General features: G+C 40.0%; 2 protein-coding genes across 2 annotated transcripts in view; one reads left to right on the top strand and one right to left on the bottom strand.

Annotated features, from left to right (window-relative positions):
* The window catches only part of LOC135073472 (exportin-5), a 36,043-nt gene extending 12,773 nt beyond the window's left edge, over positions 1-23,270 (bottom strand). Inside the window, exons 1-19 of the mRNA XM_063967655.1 lie at positions 23,224-23,270; positions 20,419-20,447; positions 19,797-19,948; positions 18,891-19,050; positions 14,838-15,056; positions 11,393-11,563; positions 10,664-10,828; positions 10,128-10,256; positions 9,173-9,415; positions 7,945-8,075; positions 7,281-7,422; positions 5,763-5,952; positions 4,359-4,516; positions 2,795-2,962; positions 1,775-1,983; positions 1,594-1,609; positions 1,366-1,454; positions 793-1,102; positions 366-503 (exon numbers count right to left, since the gene is read on the bottom strand). Of these exons, the coding sequence (XP_063823725.1) occupies positions 366-503; positions 793-1,102; positions 1,366-1,454; positions 1,594-1,609; positions 1,775-1,983; positions 2,795-2,962; positions 4,359-4,516; positions 5,763-5,952; positions 7,281-7,422; positions 7,945-8,075; positions 9,173-9,415; positions 10,128-10,256; positions 10,664-10,828; positions 11,393-11,563; positions 14,838-15,056; positions 18,891-19,050; positions 19,797-19,948; positions 20,419-20,447; positions 23,224-23,230 (2,826 nt within the window). The 5' untranslated portion in view covers positions 23,231-23,270. The remainder of the gene's footprint in view (positions 1-365; positions 504-792; positions 1,103-1,365; positions 1,455-1,593; positions 1,610-1,774; positions 1,984-2,794; positions 2,963-4,358; positions 4,517-5,762; positions 5,953-7,280; positions 7,423-7,944; positions 8,076-9,172; positions 9,416-10,127; positions 10,257-10,663; positions 10,829-11,392; positions 11,564-14,837; positions 15,057-18,890; positions 19,051-19,796; positions 19,949-20,418; positions 20,448-23,223) is intronic.
* Positions 23,271-23,899: 629 nt separating this feature from the next.
* Positions 23,900-26,735, top strand: LOC135073105 (POC1 centriolar protein homolog A-like). The gene is made up of 7 exons (XM_063967145.1): positions 23,900-24,180; positions 24,259-24,477; positions 24,591-24,916; positions 25,003-25,087; positions 25,179-25,298; positions 25,374-25,508; positions 25,835-26,735. The coding sequence occupies exons 1-7, from the start codon at positions 24,046-24,048 to the stop codon at positions 26,546-26,548; spliced, it is 1,734 nt and encodes a 577-aa protein (XP_063823215.1). The 5' UTR covers positions 23,900-24,045; the 3' UTR covers positions 26,549-26,735.
* Positions 26,736-27,174: the final 439 nt, after the last annotated feature.

Genomic DNA, 27,174 nt, shown 5'->3' with positions numbered 1-27,174 from the left:
CTTTTACCTATTATAGTTTAATATTAGCCTATTGTTAAAAACTGTCAATAAGTTATTCAATAAAGAATTTATTTATTTATTTATTTATAATATAACTAGCTGACCCGGCGAACTTCGTACCGCCTTAGCGTAGAGATTTTCTTAATATTTTTTTCCGTAAGAACCATCCTTGGACTTCCACAAACATTAAAAAAAAAGAATTATCGAAATCGGTTCAGCCGTTCACACGTGATGCCGTGACAACGCGAAACGGGTTTCATTTTTATATATATAGATAACGCGCGAGCGATAAGGATGGGTAGCTTGGGATCATTGGACGAAATTCTGTGCTCGGTGACCATATTTTAAACAAATCTCCAACTCACGTTATCGTGCAGCGTGTGCAAATAATTCTGCATGCGCTCCTGAGGGTGCAAGTGGTGGTGGTCGGGGTCGCGCACCGGAGCCGGTGCAGGTAATCCCAACAGGTTGCGGCGCTCCGCAGGCGGCGCGTGCAATTCGCGCTAGTGCTTTGGTGCTTATGTCTTTTCGCGCAAGTATCCATGCGCTCAAATAGATTTTCGCGCTTGTGTCTTCGCGCAAATATCTTTCGAGCAAGTGTCCCGATACGCCGACACAGTTCGCGTTTCAGTTGAATATCGCTAGGAGTCCTAATGACCTCAAAGTAGAGCCGCATTCAAGTGGCACAAAATGTCAAATGATGAATGACATTTGCACCGCATAATAAATACAGCGGAATGCTAGTCAAATCCGACCCTAAGACAACGCAATAAGGTACCAAATCCAACTCACATTATCATGCAGCGTGTGTAAATAATTCTGCATGCGCTCCTGAGGGTGCAAGTGGTGGTGGTCGGGGTCTCGCACGGGAGCCGGTGCAGGCAATCCCAACAGGTTGCGGCGCTCCGCAGGCGGCGCGTGCAACGCGCGCGCGTGCCCCGGGTGCCTTAGCGCGCGCGCGCCCGGCGCGTGCAGCTCGTGCAAAGCCCGCGCTAGTGCCAGCGCGTGCGGGAATAACGGGAGCACGTGCGAGCCGCACGGGTTCCGCCATATTGGATTGCCGGACGCGGTCACGCCCGCGCTGAAGCCGCCGCGTGACGCTCTGGGGATAGAAGGTTATTTTTGAGACTTGATAAGACACTGCACAGTTCTCGAGACCACGTTTGGTTGAAAAAGGACCACTAGGAGCAACAATTTGACACGAACAAGAGTAGTAATTTAAGCTGGGTTGCTATTAAAGTGGACTTGGAAAAACTGTATGGGTGAGGTGGCCTCGGGCACCTGGTCGAAGCCGATTAGTCGTCAAAGACTCCACCAACGACTCTTAGGTTTTATCAGCCTTTTTCCCACAGCAATAAGACTCACTTGTCAGGATCAGCAGGCACTTGCGTCCTCTTCACCACGCCTAATAGCAGCGTCAGCGCATGCAGTAACGTTCTTCTGGCGCGGCCTTGCTAGTCATCTTCATTGGCAGCCTCAGGCGCCTGGTCGAGGCCGATCAGTCGCGCCAGAGATTCCGCTTATGACTCTTAAGCGTGACAACTTTATTCCCATAGCAATAAGACTCACTTGTCAGGATCAGCAGGCACTTGCGTCCTCTTCACGACGCCTAATAGCAGCGTCAGCGCATGCAGCAACATTCTCCGAACGCGACCTCACTCGTCGTCCACGTCGGCGGCGTCGGGCGCTTGGTCAAGACCAATTAGTCGCGCTAGAGATTCTGCTTATGACTCTTGGGGCTTTTCAACCTTATTCTTATAGCAATAAGACTCACTTGTCCGGATCAGCAGGCACTTGCGTCCTCTTCACCACGCCTAATAGCAGCGTCAACGCATGCAGTAACGTTCTTCTAGCGCGACCTCGCTCGTCGTCCACGTCGGCGGCCTCGGGCGCCTGGTCAAGACCAATTAGTCGCGCTAGAGATTCTGCTGACGATACATGGGGGCCTAGTGACGCCCACCGCTCGCTGCAGTCACCTAGGACCTGTAAGAACATTACATGATTAACTCTTCAATTTAAATCGAATGCAATAACATGAAAGCTTTTTTCAAATGTTTTTTTTTTACTGTATGAAGGGTAGAATAATTGGATAACCAACCAGAGATCAGTCACAGACCGGCGCGGCGGCGTCATAATTTTGTAGTTTATCGTTAGTTATTTGAGCGAACTACCCAATATGGTTTATCTTACCACGCGGTTGTTATGTAGCCCTACGTGTTGGGCGGATAAAAAAAGGACAACATAATCTAAAAAGTGACATCTAGCGAGCAAAAAATTTTTCAATAAATATTTCCCCCATTTATACCTTTCGTGAAAGCATTACGTAATTCAATCAATTTAATCAACAGTAGGCCTAGGATCCACGATAAACTTTTATCAATTTTACTCGATAAGCCCATACATTTGTCGTCGATAATCACCGATAAGATTTTATCACGGGCCGTAAAAACGATTTTTTTTTCTAAAATAATTCCCTGCATATGGTAACTTTTTACGACACCCGCGGGAAAAGTAGGGGTTGGTGACAAATGTATTCTACTCTGCCGTCACCACACGGCTTGGGACTACACATCAAACAGAGAACGGGCAGCAGCACTCTCTGAAAAACATCAATCTAAAAGAACTGCGATCTCCTACCCGCCTGCCAAGCGTGGGGATCATGGCAAAAACCTCCACTATAGTGGCGGAGGCTGATAGTCCAGCAGTGGACTGTAGAGGGCTGTTGATGATGATGAAGATGATGGTAACTTTTTAGTGTAAACGTTACGTAATTTAGCATTTATTCCTCACTTACCTGCGCGACCAGTGCGCTCTGCCGCTCGTAGCAGCAGAAGTGGTTGGAGACGAGCAGTAACGCCTCCTGTAGTGTGACGCTTTCCACCGCGCTGAGGTCCGCGCGCGCTAACGCCGAGCGACACATCTCGTGGAGCCGCGGGAATACTGGCAGTAGCAGCAGCGGGTACTGGTGGACAATAGGTTGAGTTGATACGGGTTTCAGAGGCTTACAATGAGTTTACATGTTTAGGTGTGCTTGCTAGAGAAATCATATGAAATGTATGACATATTGTACAGCGCCCCTAACGGTTACTTTCAACTTTTCCAGCACTAAAATCTTCATAGATTTTTTGACGCACTCGCTAGCGATTAAATTTAATTAAAAGTCATGGTAAAGGCCAGAGAAGGGTGTCAGGTTTCTTTGGGCCAGGCATTCACGCACTTGTATTGTCAGGCTCCTCTCATGCTCCAAGCTGATGGGTGCAGATGATTAGATAGTCAGGTTCGTGGGAGTTCAAACTATCCTTATAGCGTAATAGAACTGATATCTCGTCGCTTGCCTCTCTAACTGTCGTAACTGACATTTAGCAAAATTTTCAGGCGATTAGACAGATCGATTCGTCTTGCAAAATTGATTAAGATGGTGTAGATAACTCAGTTTCGAAAAAAATGACAGATTACGTCAGTTAGAGAGGCAAGCGACGATCTGTTCTTCCAAAGATTTTTATAAACAAGTGATAACGTCACTTTTTTTTTTAAACGAATTATAGGAGGCTACCGACCTATGACCAACTAAAATGATGATTGCGGCATACCTTAGAGCCCAGCTTGACCAGCAACCCGGCGGCGTGTCGGCGCACGTTCTTGACGGCGCGGCCTCGCAAACCAGCGCCGCAAAGATCTTTACACATAAACCTATGGCTGAAATGATGACTGCGGCATACCTTAGAGCCCAGCTTGACCAGCAACCCGGCGGCGTGTCGGCGCACGTTCTTGACGGCGCGGTCGCGGCGGTCGGCGGGCGGCGCGCCCTCGTACACCAGCGCCGCGAAGAACTTGTCCAAATAACCTATGACTAAAATTATGATTGTGACATACCTTAGACCCCAGCTTGACCAGCAACCCGGCGGCGTGTCGGCGCACGTTCTTGACGGCGCGGTCGCGGCGGTCGGCGGGCGGCGCGCCCTCGTACACCAGCGCCGCGAAGATCTTGTCCAAGTAACCTATGGCTGAAGTGATGAACGCGACATACCTTAGAGCCCAACTTGACCAGCAACCCGGCGGCGTGTCGGCGCACGTTCTTGACGGCGCGGCTTCGCACATTAGCGTCGCGAAGATCTTGTCCAAGTAACCTATGACTAAAATGATGATTGCAGCGTAACTGGCGCGGCCTCGTACACTAGCGCCGCGAAGATAAACCTATGGCTGAAATGATGATTTTGGCGTACCTTGGTTGGACTCTAGCTTGACAAGCAGGCCGGCGGCGTGTTTCCGCACGTTCTTGACGGCGCGGCCTCGTACAGTAGTGCTGCAAAACCTTGTACACGTAACCTAAGATGACTAAAATGATGATTGCGGCATACCTTAGAGCCCAGCTTGACCAGCAACCCGGCGGCGTGTCGGCGCACGTTCTTGACGGCGCGGTCGCGGCGGTCGGCGGGCGGCGCGCCCTCGTACACCAGCGCCGCAAATATCTTGTCCAGCACGCGCGGCAGCAAGTCCGCACCTGCCACGCCCACGCCTGGGCCTGGAGAAACACATGTTAATACGAATGTTTCCTGGGTAAAAAAGCTAGTTTGAATTAGTCCGTCGGTTAACTTATCAAAAAATACTAGACACGTATTTTTCACTTTTTTAAACTAATGAATATTGAAAGAGATAAAGGGAACCAAAGCCCGTCCGTGACGTCAAGGGATGCATGTCACTAACTAAGTACGCGCGGAAGCTCGCACGAATATCTCTATCGAAAAAAGTATGAGTACTTGAGCAGCGCATGTGCAAAGTCCTTTTTTAAGCCTATTTAGTTTTTTATGAGTATTCATGCGTGTGACGGGTCAGCATGCAGTTCCGTGTTAATGTTTCGTTGCGGGTCCGATGACAGTTTAACTATCCCCGGTACAATCTTGGCATTTATTGGCGGTCAAGCTGTAGATTCTGACTTCACAGGAGTTGCACCGGTGGGATCGAGAGGTAGGAATAATCCCGTAGGCCCTTAACATGCTTTCCGAAACACGAACTAATGCCCGTTTTCACCATCAATCCCTAATTTTTAAGTGACCCCTATGGTAACACTTCCGACGGTCTGCCAAAGCCTGGTCCGTGAGCACGCAGAATTTTGTCCAATAACCCCAAGCTACCCATCCTTATCGCTCGCGCGTAATTATGTTGCTGTCGCGCTCGCACACTCACTGCGGGCGCCCGTCGCACAGTCGCGACAGCAATATAATTACGCGCGAAAGATAAGGATGGGTAGCTTGGGGTCATTGGACAAAATTCTACGTGCTCACGGACCAGGCTTTGGCAGACCGTCGGAAGTGTTACCATAGGGGTCGCTTAAAACTTAGGGATTGATGGTGAGAACGGGCATTAGTTCGTGCTTCGGAAAGCACGTTAAGGGCCTACGGGATTACTCCTACCTCTCAATCCCACCGCTGCAACTCCAGGCCAAACGACCAGGCTTTAGTGGCGCACTCACCCGCCAGCTGGCTGTAGGCGCAGCTCAGGAACACGAACAGCGCCGAGATGAGCGACAGCAGCAGCGACAGGATGGGCGGCGCGCGCGGCGAGCACACCACGCAGCGCTGCAGCAGCTGCAGGCCTCCACTATACTAGCGCCGCACTCACCCGCCAGCTGGCTGTAGGCGCAGCTCAGGAACACGAACAGCGCCGAGATGAGCGACAGCAGCAGCGACAGGATGGGCGGCGCGCGCGGCGAGCACACCACGCAGCGCTGCAGCAGCTGCAGGCCTCCACTATACTAGCGCCGCACTCACCCGCCAGCTGGCTGTAGGCGCAGCTCAGGAACACGAACAGCGCCGAGATGAGCGACAGCAGCAGCGACAGGATGGGCGGCGCGCGCGGCGAGCACACCACGCAGCGCTGCAGCAGCTGCAGGCCCTCCACCACGTTTGGACGGGGCTCCGCTTGAAGCAGTCGCGATAGGACCACATCTAACACCTGGAAAAGACGTAGAAGTTTGCAATTTGGTTGTCTTCGTATCGTAATCAAATTAGAGCAACTTAGCACTAGCGTCTGTTCAGCATAGGCTTACTCACACGATAATGCAAATATGTGACGCGATGTCATGGCTTTTGCGCTGCAGCTTATTTAAGCGATGTGCTAGCGCGACGCAGACGTACAAGATAATACAGGGTGGCCCAGAAGAAAGTTCACTTTTGAAAATTCAAGGAAACGAAAACTGTACATTTTTATAGAACTTTAACTATTGTAATTTAAAGGAAATTTAATGCAATTCATTTGTAAATTTACCTTTATTAAATTACGTCGCCCATGAGATTTCCTTGACGCTTACAACATTCGACCAACATACATCAAAATCTTGAAATGCGTTCGTTAGAATTACTTCGAAACCTATTTTCAATTTTTTGCCGAATGCTTAGCTTCAGTTGCTGCATGGTTGTTGGATTATAAAAGTATACTCTATTCTTAATGTAACACCACAAAAAAGAATTTTCTGGAGTGAGATCAGGGCTTCCTGGTGGCCAGGAGATATCACCCCTGCCTGAAATTATTTTTTTGTGGGAACATGTCTCTTACCATCTAAATGCTCTCATTTGAAGTGTGACACGTAGCCCCATCTTGATGAAACCAAGTGCTCCGGGGGCACAGCAGGGGTGAAATCTCACTGCCTCTAAGAAGCGCTAATCTCATTCCAGCAGACTTCTTTTTGTGGGGTTACCTTATGAGCAGAGTATACTCTCATAATCCAAAAACTCTGCAGCATTCATTCATCCTGAATCCATTCCGAGGTAACTCGTAACAAAAATTTTCCAAAATTTTGATGTATGTTGATCGAATGTTGTAAACGTCAAGGGAATCACATGTACGATAAAAATTATAAAAGAAAGTAAATTTTAAAATAAATTGCACTAAATTTCCTTTAAATTGCAATAGTTAAAGTTCTACAAAAATGTACAGTTTTCGTTTCCTTGAATTTTCAAAAGTGAACTTTCTTCTGGGCCACCCTGTACATGACAGCAAGGATGCGGCGCGAAGCTAAGCGCCGTGTAATCATCTACCCCAGCAGAAAAGCCACGACAATGCAATGCGTGCGTGCGTTTGAGTTGTGCATACGTTCATCGCACGCCTAAGCTGGACAAACGCAAGTGTTAAGGATCTCTTACATTTTTTGTAAAATTTGACTTGTTTTTGAATAAAACACTGAAATAAAGATCACAATTCACACCCAGTCTTTTATTTAAATCAAACAATCTCCTTGCCAGGCGACTCTAGACACTATTAGCAACACAGTAGAGTTCACGCACCTGCGACAGCGCCTCCCACTCGACGTGCAGCGGGTGCGTGACGTCAACGTGCGGCGGGCACGACTCCACCTTGTCGAGCGCCGCGCGCGTCCACTGTTCGACGTACGCCCACGTCACGAGCGGGGCTGTCGACATACAGTATCTAGAAAGAAACGAAATGTTCAATACGTGATAATTTGTCAATAGGGTAGTGGAAAGACCCTAGTCAATTGATATACTTCTTTAGGATATCAAAATGAGACTCTACACCTACAGATTATGTAAGGCAAATGTGATTTGACGTCATCTTGATGCAAACTCGAGGGTTTTCGCGAATGAAAAATCGGCCAGATGGCAATACGTAGACGCGAGGTCCAAATGCTGCATGATTGGTTATTTTTGACATGACATTGACAGATATGTCAAAATCCACCAATCACGCAGCAGTCAGACCCCACATCCACGTCCCGCCATCTAGCGGATCTTTCATTCGCGAAAATAATGATGTGACATGCAATAAATAATTTGAATTTGAAAAACCCTCATTGACTGACAATAATTCATTTACAGGTTTTCAAAGCTGCTAATATCTAATTTTACAGCCGATTGAAATTAACTTCGTTTTCGGGGCTAGATTATAAAAATAATAGATATATTCAAGTAGCACTCGAAGATCAAGTCTTACCTAAAGCTATCTAATATTTCAGTGCGACACCGACTGAAGAATATGGCAAACTCTTGTTCACTGTCGTAGTCCATACACGCGTACGCGACTGCGTCGTTTACGCCGCTCACCCTCGATGTAGGGTACGTGACCTGCGACAAGAGAATGCATTTTCACAAACCAAATATTAAGTATTATCTTACATTACATGGCATGCTGGCAGCATGAGCGATGTAAACATACATGCCAGCAGATCCGATACTACGTAAACAGCGTCTCGGAGTCGCCCTGCAGTATTATACAGGGTGGAAACGATAAGTGATCTCACCCGATTATTTCTAAACTATACAAGATATCGAAAAACTTGTTACTGATCCTGAAAGTGCTTCACGAGCTCTTTCAAACGGTGCTAATAATAGGTTCCAGAATAAACTGAAACTATCCGAAAATTCAATGTTTCCAGCTTCCATACATTTGGTAAAGTTACATAATTTTAAAAACTACACAAGATATCGTAAAACTGGTTACTGATCCTAAAAATGCTTCACGAGCTCCATCCAACGGTATCAATATCAAGTTACAGAATAAACTGGATCTTTCCTAAAATTCAATGTTTCCGTCTTCCATACATTTCGTACTATCACAATCATGGCACTCATCTCTTGATAATTTTATAGCAAATAAAGCCTAAAACTAATGTTTTTCACAGATAATTTTAAATAAGATGCAAGTTAAGAGTTTATTTAACCGACTTTTTAAGTTTATTATTTAACAAAAATAAATTACACTTCTAATATTGTGTCGTCGGCATACATTTAGTATGGAAGCTGGAAACATTGAATTTTGGGATAGTTCCAGTTTATTCTGTAACCTATTATTAGTACCGTTTAAAAGAGCTTGTGAAGCACTTTCAGGATCAGTAACCAGTTTTTCGATATCTTGTATAGTTTAGAAATAATCGAGTGAGATCACTTATCGTTTCCACCCTGTATTGACTAGCCCGGGGGATTAGCAGGGCACATAATACGCAGAGCAGACGGACGGTGGGGCAGCAAGGTTCAATAGGGGAGGCCACGTACCGGAACTTCTACCTGCAAGGTGGACCGGCGACCTCATAAAGGTAGCAGGAAAGTGCTGGATGCAGGCTGCTACCAATCAATATGGAAATCATTGGGGGAGGATATTGATTATGTTTAGCAGTGGACGTCTTGAGGCTGAAATGATGATGATGACTCTGTCAGAAGCGTACCTTGAGCACTTTGGGCGCGGAGGCGTGCAGCCAGCGCGGCACGACGGCGAGCACGTGCGGCAGGCGCGCGATGTGCTCGTGCTTGAGGAAGGCCAGCCACACGGCGTTGGCGGTGTGCGCGAGCGTCAGCGACGGGTGTGACGTCAGCAGCAGCATCGTCTCCAGCAGCACTGGCAGCCAGCCCTCGTAGTTGGTCGCGTATGCCCATAGTGACGTCAGCTGCTGGGACAGGCCGGCGAGGACCTGAATGTACAAGATAAGTGGCATACATATTTTTGAGAATTTTTATACAAGAGTAGAGAAACCGAGAGCTCCAACCGAATGCAAAAGGACACGAAATTGTGGTACAACATAGATACTCGTTTGCGAGATCGAATCAGAAATGAGGAGATCCGTAAACGAACCAAAGTCGCCGACATAGCCCGACGGATTAGCAAGCTGAAGTGACAATGGGCAGGGCACATAGTACGCAGAACTGACGGCCGATGGGGCAGAAAGGTTCTGGAATGGAGGCCGCGTACCGGAAAACGCAGCGTGGGACGTCCACCTACAAGGTGGACCGACGACATCGTAAAGGTAGCAGGGAAGCGCTGGACGCAGGCCGCTACCAATAGATCAACATGGAAAGCATTGGGGGAGGCCTATGTTCAGCAGTGGACGTCCTATGGCTGAAATGAAATTATGATGATAGATACTCGTACAACTTATATTGAGCCGCTAGACCGGTCCTTTAATCTGCCGTAGATTTGTATGTAAGACCTGTGGAACTAAAATTCGCAAACTAGTTGCAAATCGCAAACAAGCCTTGATATTGGGATCGCGGGATCGCGCTAACGCGGGAGAAACCTATAACACAAAATGGGTGCTTTAAAAGCAAAATATCTATTACGGTTCAAGTATATCTTACTCTTGTCTACCCAGCAAAATGATGTCAAGAATAGTTTACAAAACATACCTGCGACAGTTTCTTCAGGAACAAATAATGCTGCTCATCAACCGCATTGATGCTGGCCAACGTCGCACGGTGGATGCACGCGATTGCGTCATCGCTGAACAAAATCATCAGCGGTTTGCGCTCCTTTGTCTGAAACGAGAGCATTGACTCAGTTGTTTGAACAGGTGGTCTAATTGACCCGAATGAATAAAAAACAAACAGATAAATTAATCCAGTAATAGTTAGTGTGGGTCTTTAGAAAGCAAATTAAGAATTTTTATTTGCTAAAAGTAGCTAATGTAGACAAAAGCTTCCCTTTTGAATTTGGCAAATTATAGAGGGAAGTCTTCGATCACTGAGACTAATGCCCGTTTTCACCACCAATCCCTAATTTTTAAGATGTAATGAAAACAAAAGTCTTGTTATGTGTTACCATAGGGGTCACTTAAACATTAGGGATTGATGGAGAAAACGGGCATAAATGACCTGACGATGATGATGTCTGGGAAATGTCGTAATCAAAACTTATTTGGTCTAGGCTTAGCCAAAGTACTCACAGAGCCCTTTCTATTGACGACTTGCAACAGACACTCGGCCGCCGGCAACTGGAATGCATCGTCTTGCAATAAAATGCACAGAATTTGTAGCAGGCGCCCGTTGTTCATAACCACGTGATTGGTCGACACCCATTCTACGAAGCCAGTCAGAGTTAGCAGCACGACCTATGACAAACAAGAATTTTAAATCGTCGTAATATGGACTACTTTGCAATAAAAATGTATAGTCTGATACGCCGTTAAATGTATACTACGTTTAGAGTGTGGATTACTTGCAAGTTATAATAGTGGCTGCTTCAAATAACAATCTTATTAAATAAGTTACAGCAATTAATTGCAGTTTTTAGTAAAAGTACATTCTACTACTGTTATAACATACTGTATCCATGGAAAGAATCCAATATGGATTACTGAATCAATTAAATTATAATAGGACACTGATTTTTAGGAATAAGAAAATCTGGGAATAAGAATTGTTCTGTAACTGTAGACAGATGTAGTATTGACTGGAGGAGCAAGGGCCCATGGTGAACTGACACAGAAAAACTGAAAGTGATTGTAATTAGTTAAAAGCGCTATTTTGTCGTTAATAATATCCAGCCGGGCTAGGATGCGCGCCGTGATATACTCTTATCGACATCAAAATGTATGGGCAAAATCGATAAAATGGTGTGATACCGCTTATCGCGGCGCGCATCCTAGGCCTACCTACAGGGCTGTCTTATTTACCTGCACCACTCGCCCATTGCTGGCTGCAGCGTTATAGTCTCCTGCAGCTGTCTTCTCGCGAAACTCTTGGACATGCAGCTCGATGAGGCGCATGAAGAATGCGAAAATCTCTGACATGTTGCTGGTCAGCGCTTGGTAGATGTCCTTGCGACGCTGATGCTGCTCCAATGTCTAGGAAGGAAGGCATAAAGAAATAAGACTTTTTAAAACATAGTTCTTCATCATCATTTCAGCCATCGGGACTTCCTATGGCTGAAATGATGATGAATTTATATAGGCCTCTCCAAACATTTCCATAATTACCAGTTGGTAGTGTGTTTATTGTTAACCTTAAAATCTTCCTGGCAGGGGAAAAAATCACTTACGATCTAACATTACTGAGGAATTCACAAACATTACTGAGGTCTGGCAGTGCGCGTGAACGCACAGGGTGACACACGAACCAATCACAGAGCCCTATTCAACGCTGTGCGTTAGATTTGCTGCTTCACATAAGCAAGCATCGTTTGTGAATACGGGCGTAAGTGTTTTGAAAGTAACAGGCATTCTGCAAAACTGAAAATACACAATATTTTGCCAAACCTCTGCATGACTTTGTCATATTATGAAAGCCTTATGTAAAATTATTACTAACTTATAGTTGTAGCTGTTATGCACATGTTTGTATTACAAATATTAGATAGTGACAACTTGTAGATTCTTTTTTAAGAAATTGTACTCAAGGTCATTCATGAAACAACAATTTACACAAGTTAAATGAAGGTTAGATGCATCTGATTTAATATTGTGTTAAGACTGACAAAGTATGTAGCCACTGAAAATTTAAAATGTAGATGACTGTTATCAATGTTTAGAAGATGAGGGCAGATAATAAGATAAAGTTGAGGGTGTAATTTTGTTGATTGTCTGTTATAAAGTGGGTAAAGAATGGTATTACAGGTTTAAACCATATAGTCCAGTCATTATAGTAAGTTCACCTCGGAATTCGAGATACCCAGCTGTAAGTCTGTAAGTCTGTAAATTGACACCCTAAAAGTTGTCTCAAAACCTACATATGGTAGGGTGTAAGCAACTATTAAATTTCAAGGTCAATGGTCACAAAAATCGGTATTTTGCGCGTTTTTTAGAAATATCTCATTTCCTATGGGTTTTTTGCTATTTGTATTTATTATCAATATTGTAGAATACTAAATTCTCTACAAATTTTGCTTCAAAAATTTTTTTATATGGTGAACCGTTTTCGAGGTAGAGGGCGGAGAGCGCGCGGTCACTGCATCACTTCAGGTCAACTTAAGCGCTAATTCCCGTGGGAATTTCGGGAATTCCTTGTTGTAAATAAGCTTTAAGTTTACTAAGGTACCTACATGCCAAATTTCAAGCGTCTAACTTCCGTTAAGCGTTTAGATTTTTCATACAAAAGGATTTTCCCCCTAATTCCTGTTCCCGTGGGAATTCCTAAGTATACTATAACCTGCCCAGGTGTATGAAGAATAATTGTACCAAGTTTCGTTAAAATCCGTCGAGTAGTTTTTGTTTCTATAAGGAACATACAGACGGACAGACAGACAGACAAAAATTTTACTGATTGCATTTTTGGCATCAGTATCGATCACTAATCACCCCCTGATAGTTATTTTGAAAATATATTTCATGTATAGAATTGACCTCTACAGATTTATTATAAGTACTAGCGGCCGCCCTCTATCTCGAAAACGGTTCACCGTATAAAAATTTTTTTTGAACAAAATTTGTAGAGAATTTAGTATTCTACAATATTGATAATAAATACAAATAGCAAAAAACCCATAGGAAATGAGATATTTCCAAAAAAAGCGCAAAAAATTGATTTTTGTGACCTTTGACCTTAAAATTCAATAGTTGCTTACACCCTACCATATGTAGGTTTTGAGACAACTTTTAGGGTGTCAATATACAAGTATTTACAGACTTACAGCTGGGTATCTCGAATTCCGAGATTCTTACCTAATTTAAGCTTAAATGACTGGACTAATAGCCTTTACAGTTGGTTGTTTCAAAAAATACAAGCATACTCAATGTGACTTGAAATTAGAGATGAAACGGATAGTTGTTTGGCCGGATACCGGATACCGGATATCCGGCGAGCTGCTAGGCCGGATAGCCGGATATCCGGCGGCCGGATAGTTGACCTATTGTCTCGTTGCATATCGTGACGATTTTAGCGCCGCACAGGTGCTTTGAACGCGATTAGTGGGATGATGGTGATTTAGACAGATGTAACATTTCGTTTCATGAATCCAACTTCCTAAGAATAAAAATATATTGAAGTATAAAAATCAATCACTTTTTTGTGACTTTATCCTTTCAAAATACAATTAATAATCTTTATCAATTAACCTAAACAAGAATTTCAAATACTTATTAGTTTATTTATTAAAAGTTGTAAAAAAATATTACATGAAATGCATAATGCGTTAATCGGAACTTTTGCTCATAGGGATGGACAAGAACAATCGCAACCAATCAATAATCGGTATGGTGGTCATCTCACCATCGAATCCCAATTATTCTCTCAGGCAGGTCAAAGTTCAGTCAGTACGTGTGCGTTTGCCTTATATGGCCGGTTGTGTTTTACGCGATTTCTCCACGAGTTTTGTCATTGTTATTTGTTGTTTTTATTGAATAAAATGCATAATATTTAATTCTTTGTGATTTATTGTATAACAACGTTTATTCCATATCAAGATAATTAAAATTCGTAGATATAATTTTGATTTTTCGTAGATAAAATTAAAAATCAAACAAATAAAAAGTCGATTAGATTTCTTAAGAAAATATTCTTGATTCTAAAAAATATCGATTAGGTTTAAAAGAAGCGCCTCACTAAATAGAAGTGTCATAATCACTTTCTTATGCTGAATAGACTATAGACGAGTCACAATTTTTGAAAATCGAATCCGAATAGAATGTCAGATTTTGCCACTTGTCTAGGGGGCAGATCAATTCATGCGATTTCGGTTGCCATCGTGAGTGTGTGATTGAATAACGAAAATTAAGTTTGTTTACTTACTGCGTAATTTGACTGAACTGCATCATGTCATCAGACCATCAGTGAAAAAAATGATCTCCTATTTTATTTGGCAATATTACTATTTATGTATTCGTCATTAGAGTGAATAGCCCAGAAAAAGAAATTGGTTTTTTGAAAGGCCTTAATATGGCATTTTTGTAACTTTTTGGACTTTAAATAAAAGCCGTCATTATTATAAGCCATTTTATTGATATTTACCTCAAAGATTAATGTATTTCATTTTATTATAGGAAAATGTTGTAGTTTTTTAATATCCGGTATCCGGCCGGATAGTGAGTTACTATCCGGTATCCGGCCGGATAGTAAATTTAGGCCGGATATCCGGCCTACCGGATAGTAACCGGATATCCGTTTCATCTCTACTTGAAATCATACCTGTAACGTCGCAACATCCTCAACAAGCCTCAGAAAGACATGCAGCACAATTTGCGTGTGCACATGTCCTCTTGCGCACGCGTCGCTGAGCTCCGCCAATAAAGTGGGCCACTGTTGAGGCCATTCGCGCTTGATCATCTCCACGATGACGCGAGCTAACGCATCGTTCAGGTGGCCAATCTCCCACCCTCCCATGTATAGCAGTTTCATAGCATTTTCCTGTTTAAAAAGAACATGTTATATGTACAGATAGCAGATAGGTTTCAATCGATTTTGTAAGTTTATAAGAAAAGAAAAAAAAAATGGTTTGATTTACAAAACAAACTTTTATAAATATTTTGTAAGACTCGGACATATTTATTTACATATTGCATTATTTGTATTGATGTTTATCAGTAATGTCACAGAATAATAATAAGTACTACGTACAGAAGTTTTTCTTCGCGAAGGTATTCAAAAAAATGTATGCTCAATGTCATCATCAATATGGTATAATTTAGCTTGTCTTAAGAGTCGAGCACCGTTTTGTTGACATACGTCAGTGATCGGTACTGTCTTGATGCCATAGGGCTGACTGCAGGCCTCCGTCACTCGCCTATGCCGGCCGAGATAATTACCTACAGCGCGCGACAACTTCAAGTTGCAAATCAGTCAGGACCGCCACGCGCCTGTGAGCACACGCGTATTTCTATACACGCTCGGTCGATCATCGTCACAATCAAGGTTTATTGTTCCAACAGCACTGTTATCCTTCTTTAATGTAAAATCGTAGTATTTAGGAATAATAATTAACTGTACTAATTTGAATAATTATGACAAAAAAATTTTGAAATAATTATGACAAAAAACTGTAGCAAAAAAATTATTTTAGCTAATATAAACATTAACTTACTTCACCGTGTCTATTTTCCGACACTACACCTTTTAAAACTATTTGTCCAATTTCGAATTATTGCAACACTGAAGTTTATTAGGTACTTTAGAGATGGTACGATTATACAAACACCACTAGATTAAAGATTACCAATCGTAAATACAATAAATGCTTCTTAAAATTAAGTTATTATTTATTTTACTTTGCTTGTACAACCCTGACGCTTGAGCTGCGAGGTAGATTAATTCTGAACACAAAAAATTTGCGCTTTTGTGAGCGTAGTAGTAAGGTGCGATTTCGAATGCACCATGTGCGTTGGATATTTTGCATTATTATTATTACCGTTAAAATGTCGGCATCTGATCCTACACAAAGGAGTGCAATTTCTGTTGCTACTATTATGTATTCTGTGCTGACTGCTACAAGAAGCTACTGTGTCGCCATCTAGCGCACCACACTTGCATTCACTGCTCTTCGCGGCAACGCGCAGCTACATGCGGCCGCCAGTTATATAGCGTAAGAGCTAGCACCTTAATATTTTATAACACACATAACTGTGACAATTTATTTCACGTGGGCGAAGCCAAAAAGCTAGTAAGAAATAAAAATTCAATTCAGTAGGTATTTCAAACCAAATTTTATTACATAAACAAACATTATACTAATTTCATTATGGGCCCTTAGTATGTGAAAACTGCAATTGACGATATTTCGCACTGTTTTCAATATTATGTATTACAGAACGTATGTGTGATGGGATGATATTTTCGAAAACACGATTAGAAAAAAATTTTCTCGAAAAAAAACATTTACCTCTGGATTTTTTTATAAAAGTTTGATATGACCGTGTTTTACAATAAAATTCCTATAAAATCACAAAGGTATCATGTTTGCCTCTTTGATTTCCTGGCTGTTTTAGATTTCAAAAACCTAAATATATTAATTTATTAACTTTCTGATAAAAATGTGAATGGCTCTTACGATGTCCCCCCCTTAAATCAAAATGTCTTTATTTGGTCTATTATATGCCCATCATCACTACGTAATAATTATAAAAAAAGTCGCTTTCCTGTCTGTCTGTCCCTATGTATGCTTAGATCTTTAAAACTATGCAACAGATTTTGATACGGTATTTAGGGTTCCGTAGCCAAATGGCAAAAACGGAACCCTTATAGATTCGTCATATAGTCTGTCTGAATATAGAACGTTTTTGTGCACTTTTTAAAATGAGTTAACCAAGTATATGGCTATTAGACTTGCACACGTCCGTCCGTTTTTTGTAGGATTAATATAATTAAGTAACATTTATTTTTTGCATTCGGCTCTTGGTCTAACCCAAACGAAACACGAACAACTAATGAACTAACAATGAACAAAGTTGATAAATTAGTAATATGTAAATAATGAATTTGTTTTACGAGCTGTCCCGGCGTACCCGCAAATTAATATAAAGTTGTTTAAGTGATTTATAAAATCGCAATATTAATTTTTGAAAGTAGGGTCATTGTGCTGGTTTTCTATCTAACTTCGGTTTTCGTCCATTTCACTGAGCTGCCATAAACACATGCGTAAAATTTGAATACAAAATATTGTATTCACAGAAGGCAGTAGCCATCCCGCGCTAGTTTTGTTGCAATCTATAATGCCTAAGCAACAGTTCTACCTAAATGAAAATGTAATTTAAAAAGTAGTGAGTTCCAAAAAATTACGTAAATGCGCGGCCATACACCGGTCACCGGTACATTGCAGAAATCATCGCGCTAGAAAAAAAACGTGCTGACAGGAAAAGTTTTTGGCACGTATGTCTAATTGATAGCATAATAAACACCATTTTAAGTGTTTATTAAACTTCTTCATACAAAATTAAATCTTAGATGACTAAGGGTCATTTTTTTAAAGCAAAGCTCAGGTCATATAGCAGGCAAATCAACTCGGAAAGGGATCAACAACGTATCGCCTTTTGTGGCATGGAGGTAATAGTGGAGAGGAAATATAGATCTATACAAAAATTCGACAAATTAATGACAAACAGCTGTTTATCTCTTTCTAACTTACCCCTGGTGATGTATAAAAAAAAGAAATAGATAATGTTTGGTCAGTACTCATTCTGGCAACATTTTCATGTGACGTCACTAACTACCTGACTTGTGCCGAGTAGGTACCTACATACAAGATTTAAGAAAACAACATTTTTATAGGCAATCAGCTAACAACTACACGCACACACACACACACACAAATACCTGTCAGCTGATTGCCTATATTGCGGCCATGTTGTTTTCTTAAATGTATATGTATTTATAATGCGTGTAAATGTGTGCGTAATGTACCGAGTACGTTTATTTTAAAGTTACGCCAAGTCCATGAGACATTGATATACGTCAGTGTTTTGCGAGCTGTCATTGCCCTTCGCGCACTGTCATCGGCGAGGCAAGGCGTTTACGTTACGGTGCGGATTGTGTGTGCGTTGCAGTATGGACTTTAGTTGACTGCCTTTATGAGCACTCGAACGACATAAAATAATATGATACATTTATGTAAGGGTATTTTAAGATCACAAAGTTGGCAACTCCGATAGTTGGACGAAAACCAGCGCAAAGACCCTATCCTGTTTGACACCTATAATAATTGACAATAGCTGGCTCGGCGAACTTCGGCAAACTAATATGTGACGTGAAGTGCCAAATCGCGGAAAATGTCGGAAGAAATACATGAATTTGCAGGAATTTGCATGAATTATCATGAATAACAATAACCACTTATTTACCTCTCAGTGTCTTCAGGCAACTTAAAAAAAGTACATTGTGTGTTTTTATTATTATTTAGGCAGTTAAATACTGCACAGTATTTTTTAATTTTTTCCATAATACAAGAGTACGCGTGCGTGTGTCAATGCTCGCTCGTATCTCGTATGTGACGCCTTGTCGAATCGCCTCCTGTAGGTGGGCTATCGTGCGTGTTTTGTTTTCGATGTGAACTCGCGGAGATGAACAGGCCTGGTAATGTCAGCTGTAAGTATTTAACCCATTAATTAATCTCAATGTAATGATGTAGTTTGTCTAATATTTACTTGATTACTGTTGTTGTGTCACCCAAATTGATGTGTTTACACTGTGAGATATTATGTTAAGGCCAAGTCACTGGATGGAAACAAAAACAGTACAAACTTGTATTCATACCTTGATAAATATCTTTTCTGCCTGAGTGATCTGAGTCCACCTGTACTTGACTGTGTGTTCCATGAGCTGCAGGCCGAAGTGTTTAACAACCGCCGAGTATTGGCTGCCGCTGGCCAACAGCAGGCCAGCTTGTGCACACCACGGAGAATTCTCTTTGAAGCTATGACATAAAATGTGGTATTACAATAATGTACATTGTACATGTAATCCTACTAATATTATAAATGCGAGAGTTTGGATGTCTGGATGTTTGTTACTCTTTCATGCAAAAACTACTGAACGGATTTTGATGAAACTTTACAGTATTATTGTTTATAACCCATAATAACACAGGCTATAATTTATGATGATATGTGACAAAATAAATTTCACTCGGGTGAAACCATGGGCAAAAGCTAGTATAAGAATAAGGATTTATTAACATTGCCTTCAAAATTAGACTATTCTTCTTTAACTTGGCATAGTCATAAATATTTATTGCATCATGTTGGTACATTTGGATCATAAATAACAACAATTTCGTTCAAAAATTACATGATCTCATTTCTTATTAGTCACTAGTCTGATTTTGATCATGAATTTCATTTAATGATATGCTGTTGGGAACAAAAAATAAGTAGGTGTAAAACATTGTTGTCTTTGTCATTGTGGAAAATGCCAATTGGCATTGCAAGGTGAGACATAGGTACAGAGCACACCTATTTAAGTTAAGACAATGCATAATTCTTTTATAAATAAATAAATAATAAATAGGTCATATAAAGCCATTTAATTACATGATTTGAATAAATAATAAATTTGATTTGAATTGATGATGGCATAATTTTACATAGAAAAGATATTGAGAATATAAAAATGTCTTTTGTTAGGTATTATTTTTAGAACAAAGAAAAGCTTTAGTTTTACCTTTCACAGGCATTATAGGCTTGGTTGCGGGCCTCGTGTGCAACTGTGGGGTTGAGGGTCAACTCCACGGCACGGCTCAGGTCATCTGCTATGAGGGTCACCTCTCCAGCCACCTCTCCTCCGACTGCTCCAACATTCATTGTAGTGGGATTCTACAACTAAGGCATTATAAAAAAAATTACATTATAAAGATTAGGGTAAGAGCCATTTTATCATAAAAACTGACTAGTTAAATATTTTAAAATAAAAAATTAAGAAACATACTCTTAAGTTTTCTTACCCAATATCCTGTGATAAGTTTTCCCCATAGAAATAGTTACTTCATGATCTTTTGTTTCACACTGGAAATTTAAAATTAGGTGAATGTTTTTGTATGTTTATGATGAAACAAATTACAAATTCGCGAAATTGAAACACGTAAAATTTAAAGAACATTCAATGACATTACCGGGTGCAGTTGAAGGCATGCAATTAAAACCTGCAAGCGACAAAATATTAAACACTTACGCATCCCAAATTTGTTCAAATTTTATTCAACGATATAGTTTTGTAAATACTGAAAAGTATTCGCGTACTGACTGACCACAAAAAACACGAAACACATTCAAAATAAAGAAAATACCTCGTGTCGAACAGAAAGAATTTCGGAATGGGTACGGAAACTTCCATACTACGATCAAACTTGCTTCCAAACAGCGACTTCAGTCGATAAATTCCAATACTTTTTTTTTTTTTTTTTCTTCTTTATGGCTCTCGCGGATTGCGTTTAGCCACGACGGGGTTCTTGATTTTTGCGTTCAGTTTTGCCATAAGTTTTGCGGACATTGCGTTTAGACAGGGTGGGATTGGGTTAAAGTTAAAAGGTAGGGAAACGAATCAATTACGGAAGGAAACGGAACAAAGGAAGGTTTTCATAGGATCAATTTAGGTGTGATATAAGTACAAATTAATAAAAATAAAATAATATTTACATAAGTACAATATACATTACTATTTACAATTTTATATTATTATGGGTAATAAATTCGGCTAGGATATTATAAACATCAATGTTATTGGTATATAATAGGCAAGTGATGGATGTAGGAAAAGGAATTTTAATGGCTAAAAGAGAACTAATAAAAGAGGAACGATCATATAGGCAACAGTAAAAAAATATGTGATTTAAGTCTCCGACGCCAGAACCACAAGTGCACGAATCATAATCAAGTACATGAATTTTAGCCAAGTGTGCTGGAGTGCACACGTGACCAAGTCGCATTCTAGTTAAAATGGTAGTAACTGTTTTGGAAAGATTAATTTTAACAAACCATGGTTTACAAAGGATGGATGGTTGAATGAGCTTGTAATGTTTCCCCTTAGATTGGCTAGTGAACTCCCAATTCTCATCCCAGGCAGATTTGAGATAAGCTTTGGGAAGGGCTGCCGTTAAGTCATGGCAATAATTTGTGTACGGATGTATATCTCCACACTCAACCGCTTCATTGGCCAGCTTATCAGCTTTATCATTTCCTGGAATATTGGTATGACTAGGAATCCACGCAAAATTAATTAAATGACTGTTAAGACTACATTTGTGAAGTAATTTCCTGCATTCTGTAATAATAGGATAATTAGTATTGTTCTTAAATGGAAATTTATGTAATGCCTGCAAAGCACTTTTAGAGTCACAAAATATTACAGTTGTGTTTAATTTCATAAGGAGAGCATACTCTAAAGCCTTAAACAGTCCAAAACATTCTCCTGTAAAGACTGATGATTCTGGACGGAGTTTTATTTTCTGGACAATATGATATTGTTTATGGTATGCGCCAACGCCAACATGACCCGTTGGAGAGTGCTTAGATGCATCGCAATAGATATGATGCCAATCGCCCCAGTGTTCGTCTACGATCTGATTGAACTTAATGTTAGCATTGTAGTCATCCTTATGTATGTCTAGGTTGAAATGAATTGTCGGAGTAAGAATAAGGGATTCAAAATTTACAGAAAATATCGGAAGAAAGGAGGATCTGTGGACTGGGGCTTGGATTGATATAAATTTACGAAAACTAATAATCACACAAGGAGGAGATTTACGTGACCAATAAGAGGAAGTATCAATTAAATCATTAAGTCTGTTGAGTTTGCTATATATAGGATGGTCAGCAAATTGAAGTACACGGAAAAGATACTTGTCACATAAATATTGGCGGCGTAATTTCAATGGGGGCTCAACACATTCAGCTTGCAAGGCATTGATTGGACTCGATTTCATAGCACCAGCTATAATCCTTAGCGCTTTAGATTGAATCGCATCCAATTTACTTAAACCAACTAAATTACAAGGCTCTAGATAGAAACTGCCATAGTCAAGTACACTTCTTATAATAGCATTGTATAAAAGTCTTAATGACGCTGGGTGAGCACCCCACCAGACTCCAGAAACACATCTTAAAATATTTAAAAGCTTTTCAGATTTTGCAGCAATGCTATAACAATGAGGAAGCAATACTTTTTAACTACCCTAAAACGCTTTAGATGTCGCTGCTCCTGTTTCCTTCATATTTTCATTTTTTTCTTAATTAAAATATATTTCAGAATATTGTTAATTACAATGTGAAAACTTTTTTTAAAATGAAATTAATTTGTTTTAATTTAAAACTGAACGGTGACATTTTTTGTTATAATTTACATAATAGAGTAGTAGAAATTACTATTTAACATATGGCAACTTTGTTTTTCCTCCAAAATGGCCGATGTTGTTTTTGTTAGGTTGAATGCATTCTTGTTTTCTTAGCCATCGTTTATGAGTTCTGTGGCCCTATTAAAGTATTGAAGAGTCGAGTCAAATTCAAGTTCATTCCTTCGTACCTGCTGCTGTTCTGGTTCATCGGAGTTTTGTTCGTTCCTTCGTGAATCGCGAAGAAACTTTCTGTTATGTTCACAAGTGATCTGAGTTTTCTCAAAGTGCAAATGCTTTTTTAGTGTTGTTGAAAACTTTGCGAAAAGACGCTTTTGGTGTATAATATTATGTGTGTTCATAAATAAAGTAAAATTATTAAATTGAAAAGTTTTTGTTTATTTGCATTTCCATGTGCAATGTAGAATTTTTCCAAATCCATTGTTTTGAAAATAATACAATACGTACACCATAAAGATAAATACTTTCAAAATAATGGATTTGAATAAATTCTACATTGTACATCAAAAAAACAATAATTCTTTGAAGGTTATGAGGGCCTATGTGTGCGTGAACTGTGTGTATGTGTGCGTGGACTTTATGTATGTATGTGTGCGTGGACTATGTATGTATGTGAGCGTTACGTACGTAGGTTAAGTACAGGGAATTTAACACCAGGCTGTCAATTAGTAGGTTCAAAAATTTGACAGAGAGGGTTCTCTATTTCCTATGTATTACTTTTCCTATGTATTACTTTTCTCTATGATTCCATAGACTAGCTAGACAATTGAGTTTCTTTTTTAGTTCAGGAACGATATGAATCGATGGCTATAGAAACGTGATGAAAACAGCTTAGCCCGTGGCTTAGCTTATTTGGTGTATTTATCTCACAATTATCTTCATTTTGCAATGTTCGTCCGTTTTGTATTAGAAAAGTGCTTGGTTTTGTGGAGTTTATAGCCCTAGAAACCATGAAGTTTCTCTGGATGACTTAAAGATTTGTCACATTAGATACGTTTGCGTTCTGCGGTCTGCTGCAGTTCGTTCTTTATGTTACGAACTATGGGTACTTATGAACGAGGTTATGAGCATCAAACTGATGCCAGTGGCCTTTGCCCACCAGCCACCTGCTGGCCGCACCCGTTTCTCACCTGCCTACCCGCAACAACCCGGCTGGTTTCTGAGTATGTTGTTCATTCATGATTCGGGCTGCTGCGTTCACTTTGATCTGACCGCAGACCGCAGAACGCATCTAGTATGGCAATTTGGCAAATCCCTAAAATGTGGTTAGAGCTCGGCAGTTCGGCAAAAAATTCACAATCGAGTTATTAAAAAAAAAGTAATTGCTCTATGGCCAATGTTTTGGTTTGTAAACACAGATATGGTTTGTAAACGTCAAGTTGACCGACCAATCAACCAAATGTCAATTTTGAATTTGAATCTGCACTGATCTGCACATCGTAGTTTATTTTTCGTAATAACATTACAAAAAAACGCTAATCCAACTAAAACTAAGTATATGCTTAGTGCTAAGAGTTATACGAAGGAGTTGCATTTATTATCCAACTTTGTTTGGTGCTATTTAATATGGATAATAAAATAACATTTTTGGAGCCATCGTTAGAGAAACAACTAAAGGGGCACCGAAATGGCATTACGGCTATTTACTACAGTCCTAGTGAACAGCAGCTTGCAACTAGCTCTTTAGATAATAGTGTTCTGGTAAGTTTTATTTTAAAGATTAAAAGTTGTTTGCTGTTGCCTGTTAACAGGCTCAATAAACAAACAGGTCGATTGCAGCTATGGGATCTTCGTGGAACTATGCGGAGTTACAGATTCCAGGGTCACGATGAAGCAGTCATGGATGTTACGTTTTCCCCCACTGGAAAATACATGGCTTCTGCGTCACGCGATAAAACTGTTCGTCTATGGGTACCTACAGTTACTGGTAGTACAGGTATCTTCAAGGCGCATTCGCAGACTGTACGCTCTGTTCAGTTCAGTCCTGATGGTACCAAGGTGAGTGTTCTCAGCTTTAGTTACTTATCATTTATTTATGGTTCACAAAACAATTTGTTATTTCAAGATGGTCATTTAGACTTTATTAATTGTTTTTATTAACATTTTTTCAGATTATAACAGCATCAGATGACAAAATAGTAAAGCTGTGGTCAAGTGATAAACACAAGTTTATTGCATCTTTTGTTGGTCATACAAATTGGGTGAGATGTGCCAGAGTATCCAATGATGGCTCGGTGATTGCATCATGCTCTGATGACAAAACAACCAAGCTATGGAACCCCGACACAGGGGAATGTGTTCATACATACAAGAACCAAAAAGGACATGGTTTATACTTGGCTTGGCACCCCTCTGGCTGTTACATTGCAATAGGCACATCTCAGGGCAATATTAAACTTTATGATATCAGAACACACAATCTGGTACAGTATTATAGGTAAATACTTTGCATTATGAATCATTGTTGTTGTTATAATTATTTAAAAAATGCTTGAAAACAAATTAATATTGGTATCTTTTCAGTATCCACAATGATGCTGTCACCCAATTGGCTTTCCATCCCAGTGGAAGCTATATTTTATCATCTAGCAAAGATGGAAAAATGAAGGTAACAATTTGAATTTGCAAATCCTTTTGAATTTAAGTTTAAATTAAAAGTATGTTGTAATTAACTGCTTTTATACTTAAATGTTTTCTAGATATTAGATTTATTGGAAGGCCATCCAATTTTTACCCTGAGTGGTCATAATGGTTCAGTAAATGCTGTGAACTTCTCACCTACTGGCAATAGTTTTGCATCAGCAGGGGAAGATAAACTGGTATGTATGGCTTGATCTATTTGTGTTGTATTATTATGTGCCTACTAATTAATGATAAATAAATTATTTTTACAGGTGTTTGTATGGAAAACAAACTTTACTGAGTTTGCATCAGAGTCTAAAGAAAATGTTGCTCAAAATCAGGCTTCTGCTCCAAGAACAACATCTCAGAGCTCAAAACTTACTTCAGCTTCTAGAGGGAGAAATCAGGTTGTCAAAAAGAGATAGTATAGATCCAGTAGTAGCTATTGTGACCAATAGTCAGTATCTACCTAGTATGTAAAATGTTGGTAAATGGTATTTGTATGTAAATAAGCTATAGATTTTATATGACAATTAAATATAATATATAATATTGTATTTATCTAAAGTTATTTTCTTGTTTAGGTGTGGTCATTCACAACTGTCACTACAAAGTATACAATAGCTCTTCAGAAACTTGACTTTAGAGAGAACTGTCTCTTTAACCCCCTCACACGTTCCTCTTCTTATTAACATCAGGAGCAAGTATATTAATTTGATTAATTACAAATCAGGGCATAAGGACTTGGTATCAGTGCTACCACAGCACCAAGTATCCTGTGACTACATTTGTGCACCTTGATGACGCGTCAGATTCGCCCCAGGAATCTGGGAGGTTTTCCAGCTTCCATGAAGAGCCAAATGCTAATAGTACAATGATTGATGCAAGTCCTATGAATCCTACTGGTTTGTCAACTTCTTTGCCAGACAATTCAACTAGGCTTTCTGCCAACAATTCCTCAGTGCGATTTGATGCTCCTGTTGATGAAGGTTATAGTGTTGGCCACATGAGTCACATTCCTCGAACCCCTCCCAGTCCTGCAACCTATACAATACCTTCAATTATAAATCATTCAATTGGAACTGCAGTAGAGAATGATGAAGACCTATTTGGAATGATAAAATTAAAAGAAAATGATGTTTGTTACACCAGTGGCACTATAGAGTGGGTTGGAAGAAAGAGGACATTTCCTTTGAACAGTGGGTTCAAAATACTTCATGAAACCCATACACATAGTAAGACTGAACCAGCCTTGAAGAAAGTGAAAAGGATGAATAATACTTTCACTGGTAGAGCAGACAAAATAAAAGAATGTGATTGTGCTGATGTTCTGCCCACTGTCAATGCTATTGTTGACCACTTGAATGCACTGCATGAGGCAGTAGACCTTGTGGATTTGAGGCTAAACACATTAGAAGATAATTTGAGTAAAAGTGAACAAGGATGATCACTAGTTTAATTTTTAATTATCGTTTATTTTATTATAATTAAAAGTCAGTTCAAGAAAATATGTAATTTATTAATAAAATACTGTATCAACTATTTATTTTTATGTAAATAGTACAAACAAAGAATATAACAAAGTATTTTATACTATAAAATATTTAGTACAACCTTACTTTATAATGATGATTATAAAAGGACATTGTCAGAAACCGCCTAAAAAACCGCCCAAAAACATTAACCCATCATAATTATTTTCTATTTTTTTTAATACATTAAGCACCCTTTCGTTCTAATGGACACTTAAGCATTGAAAAATTAAATAAATAAGTCTTTTAACGTTTATTCTATAATACTATTACAACTTCCGGACGTTTTGGTGCGTGGCATGGTCTAAAACCTATCAAGTTCCATATTTTTTGCCGATAAAATCTGTACGAGGCATTACCGTACTTTATTGCTGGGAGTCCATGTATAGTGATGTTCCTGCGGCCATCATAGACAATAAAATATCGATTTTGAAAATAAAATAAATCGATTAAACTGCTTTGAAGACTAGATTTGCGTTAAAAGCTAAAAAGATATTGACACTATTACAAGAAGCTATCTAAAGTGTCCAACTGGTCGAAG

The sequence above is a fragment of the Ostrinia nubilalis genome, chromosome 7, assembly GCF_963855985.1.
Source record: "Ostrinia nubilalis chromosome 7, ilOstNubi1.1, whole genome shotgun sequence".
Classification (NCBI taxonomy): domain Eukaryota; kingdom Metazoa; phylum Arthropoda; class Insecta; order Lepidoptera; family Crambidae; genus Ostrinia; species Ostrinia nubilalis.
This window is presented reverse-complemented; position numbering and strand designations above follow the sequence as displayed.